This window comes from Ursus arctos, unplaced genomic scaffold (genome assembly GCF_023065955.2).
Source record: "Ursus arctos isolate Adak ecotype North America unplaced genomic scaffold, UrsArc2.0 scaffold_28, whole genome shotgun sequence".
Lineage (NCBI taxonomy): Eukaryota > Metazoa > Chordata > Mammalia > Carnivora > Ursidae > Ursus > Ursus arctos.
In genome coordinates this window covers 8,605,197-8,621,198 of record NW_026622963.1, presented here as the reverse complement: position 1 = coordinate 8,621,198, position 16,002 = coordinate 8,605,197, and the positions used below count along the sequence as shown (strand labels likewise).

Below are 16,002 nucleotides of genomic sequence, written 5' to 3'. Positions count from 1 at the left end.
CAAACTGCTGGTCAGGAGATCTGGACGTTAGGCTTAGTTCAGCTACTGACTTGCTATGTGATCTGATACAAGCTACCAAAGTACATCTACGCTCAGCTTTCTCATCAGCTAATGAAGAGATTACATTCTATGCGTATTTTCCTGTCTTCACCTGCAGTACATCAACTGGCATATGTAAGACAACAGATCTCTTAGTAATTACATTTAAAGACATTTAGAGGTTTCAGAGATAAGTGTCCTTTGAAAAATACTTACTACAATCTTAAAGTAATCACTTGGGATAACCATATCCCCATTCTTGACCCACTTCACTGTTGGAGTTGGTTTCCCAGTCACTTCACACTCAAATACAATATCCATTGATTCGTGAGCATATATATTAGTAGGCTGTTTCAGGAATTCAGGTTGGGCTTTAAAACAGAAGAAATCAGGATATTAATAAAAATAAAAATATCTGTTCATATTTCAAGCAATTTTTTTAAATCCTAGAATTCACACGATTTTTACTTATTATTTGAGGTTTTCACATATTTTTACAAAAGCATATAACAAATATATATTTAAAATATATGTTAGGGGGTGCCTGGCTGGCTCAGTCGGTAGCACAGGTAACTCTTGATCTCCATCGTGAGTTCAAGCCCCACGTTGCGTGTGGAGCCTACTTAAAATAAAAATTTCTTAAAAATTAAAATATATGATAGGAACACAGTATTTTTAAGAACTGATATTCTGGTACAATTAATGGGAAGAATAATTATAAAGATAATTTCTGAGTTTCCTTGTTGATAAATATTTACTAAATTGACTATATTGAAGAAATCGACAAAATGAATATTTTTAAATTTTTTATTATGTTATGTTAGTCACCGTACAGTACATCATTAATTTTTGATGTAATGTTCCATGATTCATTGAGTATAACACCCAGTGCTCCATGCAATACATGCCCTCCTTAATACCCATCACCAGCCTATCCCATTCCCCCACCCCCTCCCCTCTAAAGCCCTCAATTTGTTTCCCAGAGTCCATAGTCTCTCGTGGTTCATTCCCCCTTCTGTTTACCGCCCCCTTCATGCTTGCCTTCCTTCTCCTACCGATCTCCTTGCTATTCCTTATGTTCCACAAATGAGTGAAACCATATGATAATTGTCTTTCTCTGCTTGACTTGTTTCACTTAGCATAATCTCCTTCAGTCCCGTCCATGTTGCTGCAAATGTTGGATGTGGTCCATATATACAATGGAATACTACTCAGCCATCAGAAAGAACGATTACCCAACAAAATGAATATTCTAAGCTGTCTAAAAATGAGCATTAAAAGACTACTTCCCTAAGACTTTTACCATTTTGGAAGAAGCGTAATCAAAATTCAAGAAAATTGAGAAAACTGACATTTTTCTTTTCAGTCAGCGTGATAAGTAACAACAACTTTAAAAAAAGGCTTACAAATGTCACATCAGAGGCCTTATAGAGTTCACTCATACAACACCCTTCACTTGTAACATCCCTCACTGCATGAAACAGTGTTTAAGGGTGGGAGAAAGAGTAACAGGATCTTTGGGGAAAGGCTAAGTATATTTGAAAAAACCTAAATATTCCAGTATTTCCCTTTCTCCTTGCTCCAAAATTGTAAAACACGGACTTATAAATAACAGAGTAAGACTCTGAATTAGAAGGGGGAGAGCAGATCATCTAGTCCAACCTCCCACTTAATGTTGTAATTTCCTATATGACTTTTTTTTTTTTTAAGATTTTATTTATTTATTTGACAGAGAGAGAGACAGCCAGCGAGAGAGGGAACACAAGCAGGGGGAGTGGGAGAGGAAGAAGCAGGCTCCTAGTGGAGCAGGGAGCCTGATGCGGGGCTCAATCCTAGGAATCTGGGATCATGCCCTGAGTCGAAGGCAGACGCTTAAGGACTGAGCCACCCAGGGGTCCCATCCTATATGACTTCCTTGACAAGGAGTCTCATTGATCCCTGTTTCAAATGATAAGCCTCCCTATATCACAAAGCAGCAAGCTTCACTGTCAGCTAGTTCTATTAAAAAACCAACAATGACAAGAGCAGCTTTTTTTTTTTTTTAATAGTTGAGCTAAAATGTGCTTTAGCCTGCTGGGATTTTGACTGGGATTATGTCACATTTGTCGCAACTTGACATTTTAACAATATTGAGACTTCCTTTCCCTGAATATGGGTTACCTCTCCATTTATTTCGTTCTGTGGTTTCTCCCATCATTGTTTCATAGTTTTCAATATACAAACCTTGTTCATACTTTATTAGGTGTTTCCCTAAGTATTTCATATTTTTTGGTGCTACTGTAAGTGGTAAATTTTTTTTTTTTTTTTTAGTTTTCAATTGTTCACTGCTAATATGCAGAGGTGAAATGATTTATGTATATTAAACTTTTTATCCTGTGTTCACACTAACCTCACTCATTAGTTCTAGCATCTTTTTATAGACAATTGTGGGATTATCTACATAAATAATCCTGGTGTTTGTGAAGAGAGACAGTTTCATTTCTTCCTTTCTCATCTGCTTTCCTCTTTTTTTCATTTTCTTGCCTACTACATCGGCTAGCGTGGGGCAGGTCCTGAGAAGAGGTCCAGACAAGCTTTATAATTTGGGTTAATGAAGAGTAAGAGTACAGTGAGTAGTTAGAAACCCCAGGAAGTGGTAGGAGCCAAAGGAGGGAAAGAATGGATAAACTTCCTACCCATCAGTCAGTCCATGGCACCCCAGCGGGTGACTTTCCACACATGCTCTCAGGTCTGTGGAATCCAGAAGGAGATCTGTGGGCCAGCCTGGCCCATGGATGTGTCCTCTGGCAGCAACTACCCCCTGTCCAAGGTCTGAACTGCAGCTTCAGACATGGAGGCCCTCGTCCAAGTCTGTTCACTTTTTGGATTCTCTCCTTCAGCTCTAGAGGTAGTTTCTGATCCTTATATTTACTATTTCTTTATTCTTTAGAGTCCTAACTTTGTCCTTTTTTGTAGTTAAAACACTTTCACTAGTTAATAATTCTTGATATTAAAATTTCCTTGTTCAAATTCCTGGTGTGATTTCCGGCTCCTGACTGTACCCGGACTAATAGTCTCATACATGCTGCCGATATTTCTTCTCGGTTTCTACGTTTCTCTTTTACTTAAGGCCCCCGTTCTACCAGTTTTCAATTTGTATGTGGTACAATTTATCAGTCTTCCCCTTTTATTTGGCACCTATATTTTATTATCCTTACTCCAAAGGTTTTCCCTGCTTCCGTACTATGAAGATAACTCACTTGCGTCTTCTAGTATGTCAATGCAATAATCTGGACTTTACCAGGTACCCAGCTTTACATTTTTCTAAATGGCAACCTCAACAGTCCCAATAAGAGTACCTGATTTGAAAGAGTTTTAATATTAAAATCCTATGTACCCTTGAGGGGGAGTTATTTTTGAATACTAAGTGGTTTCATTGATCTGTCTATTCCTGAACCACCAGAACCACAAACTTAATGACTGTAACTATATAATATTTTTTAAATATTTGGTAGAACAAGTACTCTCCATTTATTCCTTTATTTCCTCAAAATGTTCCTAACATTGCTCATTAAGCTTTTTTTTTTTTTTTTTTAATTCCAGATGAAGTTAGACTCACCTTTGGTTAAGTGTATCTGTTCCTTCTCAAAGAAAAGAGACAAATAAGAACAAACAAGAGTTTTCATTTGAAGTGCAATAAATTTTAGATGCAGGAAAAAACTAATATATTTTTGATCCTGAGTGCTCCCTATTTAAGATCAGATATTTAAGTTTATTTGAATATTATTCAATAATGATTTACTGTGAAGACACTGCAATGACTGAAGTCAAGAGACTTCCAGTTGAGTTCTGGTTCTACCAGTAGACATTTGCTGGCCATGTGTTTCAGTCTGTTCCTAAACTAAATAAGGAACTCAACTGAACTATTCCTAAACACACCAAGATCTCTAAACAACCGCAACTTTAGGATTTTAGTTTATATATTTGGTGTATGATACTGGGTAACATTCACAAATAGTTTCCACTTATTATCATTATTTGCCACAGCAACCCTATTATTTTGGTATTATTATATTATTTCTATTTTACAGACAAGGACACTAACACACAGAGAATCTAAGTAGTTCCATAGGGTCACAAAGCTTAGTCAGTGACGGATCTGCATTTTGAGCCCAGGCAGTTTAACTTTCAACTTTATGTTCTCTCTCTCTCTTTTTAACTTTTTACTACAGAGAAAATAATAATAAACACCATGTACCTGTCATACAGCTTCAACAATTATCAACTTATGGCTAGTGCTACTCCAACTACATCCTAACCCATCCCGTGTCTTTCCCCAGATTACTCTGAAAGCAAATCCCGGGTATTACATTATCTTATATATAAGAATTTAAGTAACTTCATCTACAAAACAAAAATTCCCATTTCTAAACAAAACTATAATACCATCATCAGGTTGGTAGCTACAGTAATTTCTCAGTATCATCAATCTACATTTTAAAAGAATGATTTATTTGAACTGGGCAAAGTGTATTCATTAATATTAATTTGTTTCTTACGTTTCTTTCAATCTACAGGTTCCTCCTTTATCTCCTATCCCTGTTTGTAATTTATTTGCTGTGGAGGTCACTTGTCCTGTAAAGTTTCCTGTAGTCTCCCTTTTGCTGACTGCATGCCATAATGGATTTAACATATTAGTCCTGCATTTAGCAGTTAAATGTAGAAACTGATTGGAGTTAGGCTCTTTCTTCTTATTTTTTCAAGACTACTTCATAAGTAGTGTCATAGTCCTTCAATCAGGAGAGTTCATAATGTGTGACTATCTCTCTTTTTGGGATGTTAACAGTCTTAGAATTTGCAAAATAGTAATATTCTTATTCTATCATTCCTTCTACAGAGAGAAATATCCCCTCATCAATTATTCAGTTATCCTTAAATATACCTCTCACAGAAAGAGTAGGATAAATGCTTGATATTTTCCCTTTACTTACCAATTTTCAAAACAATGGTCCGGTTCTCTAATCGTTCTGACTGAAGGAAATCATTGAAGGGTTTTTAAAAAAAGTGTTCTTATAAATTCATGGATTAAAATATATTTGATTTGTTTCAATCCATGCAAGTTATTTTTCTTTTGATTTTCAAACTATCCCATCTCTGACTAATGGAAGATTGGGTCCACTGAAAGTTCCTAAGTCCTTTTTAACAGGACCCTAGTAGTTTTTAGTATCTTCTGCTCACTGTTTTTAGGCCCTACTTGTGAACAAAACCAGGAATTACGTACTTTTTAAATATAAAATTAATCGTGATTTCATTCTGTTATCCAATTAAATTCAGGGCTATAGGTTTTAACTGGATCTTAATAACTTTACATCTGTATCTCTTTTCTCTCATGCTAAAAATCCGTTCTCAATGACACCAAGTGAATTACTCACTCAGTAGTCTCAGAGTAACTATACCAGTATCTCCACCAATTATTATAACAGAAAACAGCTGAAGATTTTTGCAGTTCTTTTTGTCCTTAGAGTATATCCTGTTTGATATATACGGTTCAATTACTATTTTAAATTTATTTGTAATAATAACTTTCACTTGGAATTGTAGCTTTCTGTGTAGCTATACTACAAACTAGATACACATTTAGAGCCATTTGTTTCATTTTACTTTCCCCTTTCCAGAATTACTTTGTATAATCCCAAATCTACAAAAACAAGGTACACCCAAACAAGTCTTTCTCCTAACCCTGTTTTCCCCACCCTGTCCTCTCCCTTCCCTATAGGTAGCCATCTAAAAATTTTTAAGGTTTAGCTTTCCATTCTAAAAATTATAAGCAAACACACACACAATTCCTCCCTGCCCCTCTTCTTTAGATTAAATAGTAACATGCTGAAAAAAACACCTCCAGAGCCTGCAATCTTAACCATTAGGTGGGATGTTTCTGAGGAAGTGCTATATTCCTTGAGTCAAAGGACTGAGACTCCCCCTAAGGCAGAGTAATTCTGGAAAACACAGCAAAATCCTCTTCAAAAAAATCTAATTAATATAGCTTTAGTATGCATTTTTAGTAAACAGGTTTTCAAAGACTATTAGAAAAAAATTATCACAATGTTCAATTCATCATTTACTTTTCCCTTTCATGAATTATAAAATATTGCCTTTAAAATGTTCTTGGGATTTTAACTACTCTGTAGCTAGTATTCACACCAATTAAACACAATGTAAGAGCAGATGTTTGTGGTTGGGAATTTAAATTGATAACCAGAGAGCAAATGAGTCAATTACCATAAGAAAATAAGCGTTGTAATGGAAGATTATGCATTTGTTACCAGAGAGATAATTAAGCTTCAAATTCTCATTGACAGCTCCCTATTCCTTCTAATGCCATCATCATTACAAGAATAATTTTAATTGCTAAATGCACAAGTAGAATTTGATACTAAAACATATTATACTTGCAAAAGTCTTTTACTGGAAACATCACTTTATTCCATCACTGTTTTGCAACGCTGGAAATTGCCACTCAATTCAAACAGAAAACAATGTAGGGCCAACACCAATGTTTCAAGGTTACTTTATTATGCTGTTATTTGGAAGATTATAACAGTTTTCATTTACATTAGCTCTGCATTGTTGGAATTTCTATTGTTTGATTTTAAAGGTTTAAGCACTGGAATTCTTAAAAAGCTCTTTAAGTAGAGAAATAAATCAATTCTGCCCATTTTATGTTAAACTGCACACTGCTGTTCTTAAGCTTCTTTTCAATAATTCACAAAATTACATGTAAGTCCTTAAAGAAAAAAAACCCCAACACATAAAACCTAAGCATTTTAACAGCCTTAAATCCCTGCAGGATGTTGTTTGACAATCTAATCACAAGTCTACTGTAAGTACTGGCTCAACTAACAAAGCAAAAATACATTAGAGCCCTCCAACATTTCTTAAGAAAGCTTCTCATTCCAGTGAAGGTGAATCGGTTTTCCTTAATCTCCAGAAGGAAACAGGAGAAATTATTACTATGAAGCAACATTCTGAACACAGTTGCCACATGACTTTGAAATTATATTTCTATCCTTCCCCACATCTCCAGCTTCATCGCATTTCCTTAACTCTATTCCACAGTTTAGCAAAAACTTAACTCATCCTTCAGACCTTAACCAAAAACATTTCCTGACCCACTTCTCCCATTCTTGGCCATCACTGCCCTATTTATCACTGAAACTCCAGTGGCCTAAAACATAACAGATGCTCAATGTATATTTGTTGAAACAGACAGTTACTTGAATTCTAAAACTTCCACTAATCAGCACTATAAGAGAAAAGATGTTCAGGATAAGAATTTTTTCAAGGATTCTCAAGTTTCTCACGGATTCAATGTTTTATACCATTGTTTCTCCAACAGGAATTCATAAATTTATTCTTTATTATATGTGAATTTTCTGCATGAGTTTTAAAATTTGCTTTTAAATGTTTATGATAATGTGAAGTTTTAGTAAGCATGTTATTTTAGCATTCACATTATGTTTATGTTTACCAGCTGACTCTGTAATCACAGAATTCAATCCCAATGCAATGTTTCTCAAACTTGGGGTTCTTTCAGCCCTTACAGACCTTAAACTTCAGAAACTGTGCTCTACACATAATTTTTTTTTATTTTGAAGAATTCATGGAAATCTTTACTAAATACAGGCTCCCCTTCCTTAACAAGGTTGAACATACTTAATCTTTGCATGGTGTCACAATATTACTATAATGGACACCAACTTTGTACCACACCTAGACAGAGAAGGTATGAAGGCCTCAAGGACAAGGACTTTCACTTGGTACCATAAGTACATTAGAAATGGTCCCTACATAGGTAAACTCAATTTGTAAAGCCTTGTAGCAGCTTACAAATGACTTATGAGGTTTCTCTGCGTGAGTTCCACAGACTATTTGAGGAGATACACAAAATTGAGTACTGGGCCTTAGAAAAATGTTGAGTAGTTGGGTCTCACACCACATGCTTGAGAACTGCAAAAGATGAGGCCACAAAACCCTCATTTTAACAAGCTCCCTCAGATTAGTCTCAGCCATACTGAAGTGGGAGAACATGTTATATAGATGGGAATTCAAAAGAGAGAGCCGTAACTAACTACTGATGCACTGAGGAATATACAGAAAATTGGTACAGTGGTTACCTCACAAGAGGATAACTGGGAAACTGGCAAATAAAGAGAGATGGACAGTGACTTGTGACCATATACTCATTCCCTCAAATTTTTTAAAACTGTGGTAAAATAATTATAGAAAATGTACAATCTTAACCGTTTTTAAGTGTACGGTTCAGTGGTATTAAGTACACTCACACTGCTGGGCAACCATCACCATCATCCATCTCCAGAACTCTTTTCATCTTGCAAAACTGAAACTCTATACCCATTAAATAGTAACAACCCTTTCCTTCTGTCCTCTTAAGCGTGTGGCAACCACCCTTCTTTCTGTCTCTCTGATTCTGACTACTCTAAGCACATCATAGAAATTGAATTATATGGTATTTTGTCTTTTTGGGACTGGCTTATTTCACTTAGCATAATGTCACGGTGCATCCGTGTTATAAAGCATGTGTGAGAACTTCCTTCCTTTACAAGGCTGAAAAACATTCCCCTGTATGTACATACCATGTTCTGTTTGTCCGTTCGTCCACTGATGCACACCTGGGTTGCTTCTGCTATTTTAGCTACTGTGAATGATGTTGCTGTGAACATGAACGCACAGTTAACTCCTGGAGACCGTGCTTTCAATCCTTTCTGAGTGTATCCGGGATTGGAACTGCTGATCATATGGTAATTCTGTTTTCGATTTATTGATGAACCACCATTCTGCTTTCCACAGCGGCTATACATTCCCACTAATAGTACAGAAAGGTTCCAATCAATTTCTCCATATCCTCACCTATAACTTATTTTCTGTTTTGTTTTGTTTTTGAGAGTAGCTATCCTAACTGGTGTGAGGTGCTATTTTATTGCACCATATATACTTTTGTACCATTTGATTTTAATATGCATCTTTGTACATCTTTGTATATAGATCTTTGTACACATGTCTAAGAGTTTCAGAAGACTGGATTTCTAGAAGGAATAATTACATCAAGGTGTTTCTTATTTATTTATTTATTTATTTATTTATTTATTTTTTAAGATTTTATTTATTTATTTGACAGAGAGAGAGACAGCCAGCGAGAGAGGGAACACAGCAGGCGGAGTAGGAGAGGAAGAAGCAGGCTCCCAGCGTAGGAGCCTGATGTGGGGCTCAATCCCAGAACGCTGGGATCACGCCCTGAGTCGAAGGCAGACACTTAACGACTGCGCCACCCAGGCGCCCCCACATATTTAAAAATTTTATAAATATTACCAATGGATGTATCAGTTTTATATTCCTGTCAGAGAATCATTATTTTTTTATTATTATTTTTTTTTAATGATTTTTTATTATATTATGTTAGTCACCATACAGTACATCCCCGGTTTCCGATGTAAGGCTCGATGATTCATTAGTTGTGTATAACACCCAGTGCACCATGCAATACGTGCCCTCCTTACTACCCATCACCGGTCTATCCCATTCCCCCACCTCCCTCCCCTCTGAAGTCCTCAGTTTGTTTCTCATAGTCCATAGTCTCTCATGTTTCATTCATTATTAATGAGATTATTCAACATGCTACTAGAAGTTCTAAGAATGCAATGAAGTAAGAAAAAGAAAAGAAATATAAATACAGGGGTGGGGTTGGAGAACTCTCCCCCTGCCACTCCCCTTCTCCCCAGCATACAATGGCAATGACTGTCTACTGAGAACATTCAAGAAAATCTCTCTCATGAGGAAATTTCAATGTTCATTGCTGTACTATCTGGTGGGTGGCGGCAATGATTTAATCAACTGGATGATAATTAAACTATGGTACATCTAGTTAAAGTATACGTTACAGTCTTCCTACTCAAAGTGTAGGGACCAATGGCACTAGCATCATTTGGGAGTTTGTTGGAACCACAGTCTCTGTACCTCACCCTAAACCCTCTGTCTGAATCAGTGCTGGCATTTTATTTTTTTTTCTTCTTCTTTTTTTTGTTTTTTAAAGATTTTATTTATTTATTTGACAGAGATAGAGACAGCCAGCGAGAGAGGGAACACAACAGGGGGAGTGGAGAGGAAGAAGCAGGCTCATAGCGGAGGAGCCTGATGTGGGGCTTGATCCCAGAACGCCGGGATCACGCCCTGAGCCAAAGGCAGACACTTAACCGCTGTGCCACCCAGGCGCCCCTATTTTTTTTCTTCTTAATATTTTTATTTTTTTATAATAATATTTTTTATTATATTATGTTAGTCACCATACAGTACATCCCTGGTTTTTGATGTAAAGTTCGATGATTCACTGGTTGCGTATAACACCCAGTGCACCATGCAATACGTGCCCTCCTTACTACCCATCACCAGCCTATCCCATTCCCCACCCTCCTCCCCTCTGAAGCCCTTAGTTTGTTTCTCAGAGTCCATAGTCTCTCATGCTTCATTCCCCCTTCTGAGTACTGGCATTTTAACAAGAACATTAAAAGTATGATAAGCGTTGCTTTAGAGCGTTTAAATACTGATGTAGTCTTATATGTACAAACATGAAAAAAACCCAAAGATTAGAAAGTCAAAAAGCAATATGCAGAGCAACACGATGGTAGGATCCTATTTGTTAACAGAAACAATATATTTCTAGATGAACATGTATGTAAATGCTTTTAAAAGACAACTAGAAGAATACACACTAATGACAAAGGTCGAGAAAGACAAATACCGTATGATTTCCCTCACGTGTGGAATTTAAAAAATAAAATAGATGAACATAGGGGAAGGGAAGGAAAAATAAAATAAGATAAAAACAGAGACGGAGGCAAAACATAAGAGACTCTTAACTATAGGGAACAAACAGGGCTGCTGGAAGGGAGGAGGGTAGGGGATGATGGGGTAATTGGGTGATGGGCATTAAGGAGGACAGTTGATGTAATGAGCACTGGGTGTTACATGCAACTGATTAATCTCTAAATTCTACCCCTGAAACTAATAATACACTCTATGTTAACTAAATTAAATTTAAATTAAAAAATTAAAATTAAAAAAAAAGTAAATAAACCAATGACAAAGGTTACGTCTGACAAAGGGGGTAGGAATGGGAAAGGGGAAATGAAGGAGGAGATTTATTTTGTTGATATGGTTTGACCCTTTAATAATGTTATTATATTACTTATATAATTTAAAAAAGAAAAATAAAAACCAAACTAACAAACTGAAAAGCTATTAGAAATACAAATTTTTGCAAACCAGCAGAAAAAATGATTATTTTTCACTGTCACTCATATTCTTATACAACCAAAAAAAATGTAAATTAAAAAATCTAATTCACACTACAAAAACAATTAAATAGCTGAGACACAAAGGGGCAGAGTCATATCACGTGACCATATTCTAAACACTGGAGGAAAAAGACCAAATTAACTTTCTATTCTTACAGAGAATGACTTTAAAAAATCATTGTCATATGAGGAGACAATCCAATAAAATACAGCCAAAACAAATATTATTTTAGTGCATTTAAGAGAGTCAAAAAGAAGTGTTTTTCTGGATTTCTGCATTGTTTGTACTTTTGTCAGTTCTCTTAGAAACTAATTTGTTGTGGTTTCTTTTCTCATTGTAAATAACTACTCATTCTGTACCTAATTGTACCTAACTACTCATTCTGTACCTAACTGTACCTAACTCATTTTCTTATACAAGGACTCAGTTTTCACTCCAGGCTCCACAGAAGCTAGATTTGCTTGTTACACTTAATGCTATTTTTGTACACATATTTGCTTGAATACGCACAGAATATCAAAAAGAAATTAACAGTAGTGGTTGCTTCTGGATAGGGGGACTAGGACACTGGGTAATACTTCATCATCTGCCATTTTTTATCTTCTACATACATTACCTATTAAAAATCTTTAGTTAAAAATAATAAAAGTGTAGGGGCGTCTGGGTGGTGCAGTCGTTAAGCATCTGCCTTTGGCTCAGGGCGTGATCCCGGCGTTCTGGGATTGAGCCCCACATCAGGCTCCTCTGCTGGGAGCCTGCTGCTTCCTCTCCCACTCCCCCTGCTTGTGTTCCCTCTCTCGCTGGCTGTCTCTCTCTGTCAAATAAATAAATAAAATCTTTAAAAATAATAATAATAAAAGTGTAGAGACATATGTACACCTGGCTAGGCAGACTTGACTGTGCAAAAAAGGTCAGTCATAACTCTTTTAAAGTCAATCTACAAATTCATTCAAATGCCATTTAATATCCCAAGAGAAATTTTAAGAATATTTGACAAGCTGATTCCACAGTACATCTATGAAAAAAAAATGTTAAGAAAAATTATTCTTTGCAAAGAACAAAACAGGGATCTCCTTAACAAAGTATCAAAACAATAACTGATACAGTATAATACTGATGGAGGAATAGACAAATTGATCAATAAAATAGAGTTTAGAAATAAGACCTATGCAAATTTGGAAATTTGTGTTATAAAGTGGTGATATTTCAAATAACTGAGGGGCAAGAAGAATGCTGGGCCAAAGGGTAATTCATTTGGGGGAAATATTACCATAAAAAAAAAAAACCCTCCAGATGGGTCAAAGTTCAAAAAGTAAAAAGAAACTACAAAGTAATAGAAGAAAATGGGAAAAAATTTTTTTGAATAAGGGGGAGCAAGATACAATTCCAAAAGGAAAAATCCCAACATACTTGACTACATACAAATAAAAATTTCCTGTATGATAAAATGCACTTTAAAATTAAAAGAGAAATTACAGGAATGTTCATGGCAGCTTTAAGTTGCCAAAATTTGGAAACAACTCACATGTCCCTCAAAATGAATAAACAATTACGGTATATTTGTGCAGTAGACTACTACTCAACAAAGAAAGGACCGAACTACTGACACATGTAATAGCATGGCTGATCTCAAAATACGTATGCTAAATGAAATAAGCAAGACGAAAACAGAGTGCATACCATGCAATTCCATGTACGTAAAACTCCAGAAAATGTAAACTAATTTACAACAACAGAAAGCAGATTCGTAGTTACTTGGAGATAAGGGAGTGAGAAGGGCAAGTGGGAAGGATTAGAAAACTACAGGAGTGACAAATAAATTTAGATTGTGGTGACAGTTTCATGTGTGTAAACATAAAATTTATCACCTGTACATTTTAAATATGTGCAACACATTTATGTCAATTATACTTCAATGAAGCTGTTAAAAAAAGATAGGCAAAATATTTGAATAAATTATTCGTAATTCATATGTCAAAGAACTGATATTCAGAATACATTTACAAAAATTCTACAAGTCAATAAAAGATAATTCAAACAACGTCCAATCAGAATTGACAATTAAAGAAAATAAAAAGTCAATAAAAATGCGAAAGATGTCAAACTTCCTATGAATTAAAAAGCAAAGTATTGTTTCCTATCTTTATTTGCAGACAGTAAAACTTGATGGCTCCAATACAGGGGAAGTTGTGGTGAAACCAGTATTCCCACACTACTGGTGAGTAAATAAAGTGATACCACCTTTCTGCATGCCAACCTCGCAAGATATATCAATATTTAAAACACGAATACCTTTTATTTTAGCAATAAGGGTCCTAGGAATTATCATAAAAAGATAAAGTGTACAAATGTATATGTACAAGGATGTTCACAGCAGTGTTATTTATGATAGTAAAGCACTAGATACCACCTAGATATTTTAGTAGGGGACTGGATAAACAAATGCAAAGACTGGAATACTATGTAGCAGGGGTCAGCAAATTATGCTCCATTTTTACAAATAAAGTTTGATTGGAATACAGTCACACTTGTTAGTTTACGTACAGTCTATAGCTGTTTTTCTGCTACAATGGCAAAAATGAGTAGTTGTGACAGAGACCAAAAGGCCCACATGACTAAAAAAGTTATCATCTAGTCCTTTAAGAAAAAGTTTCCATGGCTATATGCCACTATATATAATGTACATTTGTATGTCCTGACACAGAAATATGTGACCATAATACCGAATAAAAAAGACATGCAACAGTCAGAATGAATGATGTGACTTCATTTTTTAAAAAACATGAATTTATTCATGAAATAGTTTGAAATACATAAACACTGTGTTAATCACAATGCTATCTGTGGGTGATGAAATTATAGGCGACTTTTATTTTTCTTCTTTATACTTTCCAGATTTCTTTTGCTTTTGCAGAGGGAATATAAAATATCAATTATTCCTTATAACCTAAAAAAGTCACAAAATTATATTTGTAGTATCAATTTACATTCTGGAGAAATAATTTTGTAATCTCATGGAAACCTTGAATGAGTGAATACAGTTCCCTGAAGAATAACCCAATCAAACCCAGTAAATGATCATTAAGCTTATTCTGAGCTAATTCCTCATCTCTAAAGATGAAAAGCTTGTTCTTAAACATGTTCTTGATATATCAAACTGCTACTGGCATATTTATTTTCCACTCCTTACTACTCAGGAAAACTTTCCAAATTGGTCTAGCTCAGAAAAAATCTTTGTATACTTGGTCCATATGCAAACTAAAACATATTTATTTGAAGATTCCACACAGCAGTTGAACATAAGCATTTTGGTTCTTAGTAGAAGTTCAGTAAATCACAAGCTTCAGCAGTTCAATACAAAGCAGAATATTTGTTTTTCAAACTGTTGACCCACTGGTGTACCAAGGGCGGTCCAGTGGGCATAGGAGACTCTGGTAGAGGCGAAGAAAAAGGACACTGTCTATAGAGGTTAGAAACAATAATCAAACTGGCGAAGTTACAATTGGTCTGCTTTTTATTACCATCATGTGCCAGCAATTCTCAACAGTGTCAGTGATAAAAGACTCCTCCCCATCAGAGCAGAGTACTCCCACTCCCTCGTCACAGTTGACCTACTGATGTTTCGTGAAATCAATTTTTAAAAATATGGAACAGGAAGAGATCGGATGAGGTGAAAAGAAAACAGTGCATCTCACGCAGTGTGAGCAGATATTGTTTGTAAAACATTTGCTTCGGAGATAATAATCTCTATATAGAGATTATAGATATAGATAAATAGAAAGATGTAGGATCCAATAATATATATATTGGATTGTGGCCTAAGATATAATTCTTATTATTTGTAGTAGTTAAAATGTTTAAAAACCACTGGGAGAGAGTAAGGACCCTCATGCAGTGGCATACCCTGCTTGAAGAGTACCCGACTAGGAACAGAAGTTCTGGGTTTTTAATTCTAGCTTTGCCTTCAAGTATGTTTTGTGATTTTAGGGAAATTACTTTTCCTTCAAAGGATATAAGACATATGCATGTGAAAACTCTGTTAATACAAGATACTTAAAGAACTCGCCTGGTATACCCATACAATGTGAATGTAATAAAGTACAGCTTATATTTTGTGAATAACGTAAAAGGTGTTTGATGATATTTCTACTATAATAAAATTTCTTGGCAAATAAAATATCTCATAATTCCCCTGTCCTGTTCCAATTTTTTAAAATTCAGCAGCAACTATTTTCAGTATCCCAAGAAAAAGGCTGAAGTGGAAAATATAATTTGGGGACTTTAAGAAGCTTTATCCATCAGTAGATTAGTAACAATGCCTCCTCTAGAGCTTTGTAAGAGAGAAGGGAACTAAATTTTGTGGAATATTAGCTGTGAGCCAGGTATTGTAACATGTACTTTATCTATTAAATCTTTTTAGAGTCTCAAAATGTAAAGTGCACTTATATGGTAAGTATAATTCTGTTATACAATCACTGGAAATCAGTCATGCTCCCCCGAACATGGCTGACAATAACAACTCTGGCCAATGTAACAACCTGCTTACATGCCATTTTCTCACTTTAACACTAGTGTGATTTCTCACCTGCAGTTCTTTTTGATCTGGAGCTCAGG

The 16,002-nt window shown here is 35.4% G+C and overlaps 1 protein-coding gene across 11 annotated transcripts in view; it reads right to left on the bottom strand.

The window, feature by feature from the left end:
• NEO1 (neogenin 1) overlaps nucleotides 1-16,002 on the bottom strand; it is a 235,571-nt gene that overhangs the window by 114,190 nt on the left and 105,379 nt on the right. For all 11 annotated transcript variants that reach the window (XM_026478465.4, XM_026478468.4, XM_026478469.4 and 8 more), the window contains one exon: nucleotides 256-410. In XM_026478465.4, the coding sequence (XP_026334250.2) occupies nucleotides 256-410 (155 nt within the window). The remainder of the gene's footprint in view (nucleotides 1-255; nucleotides 411-16,002) is intronic.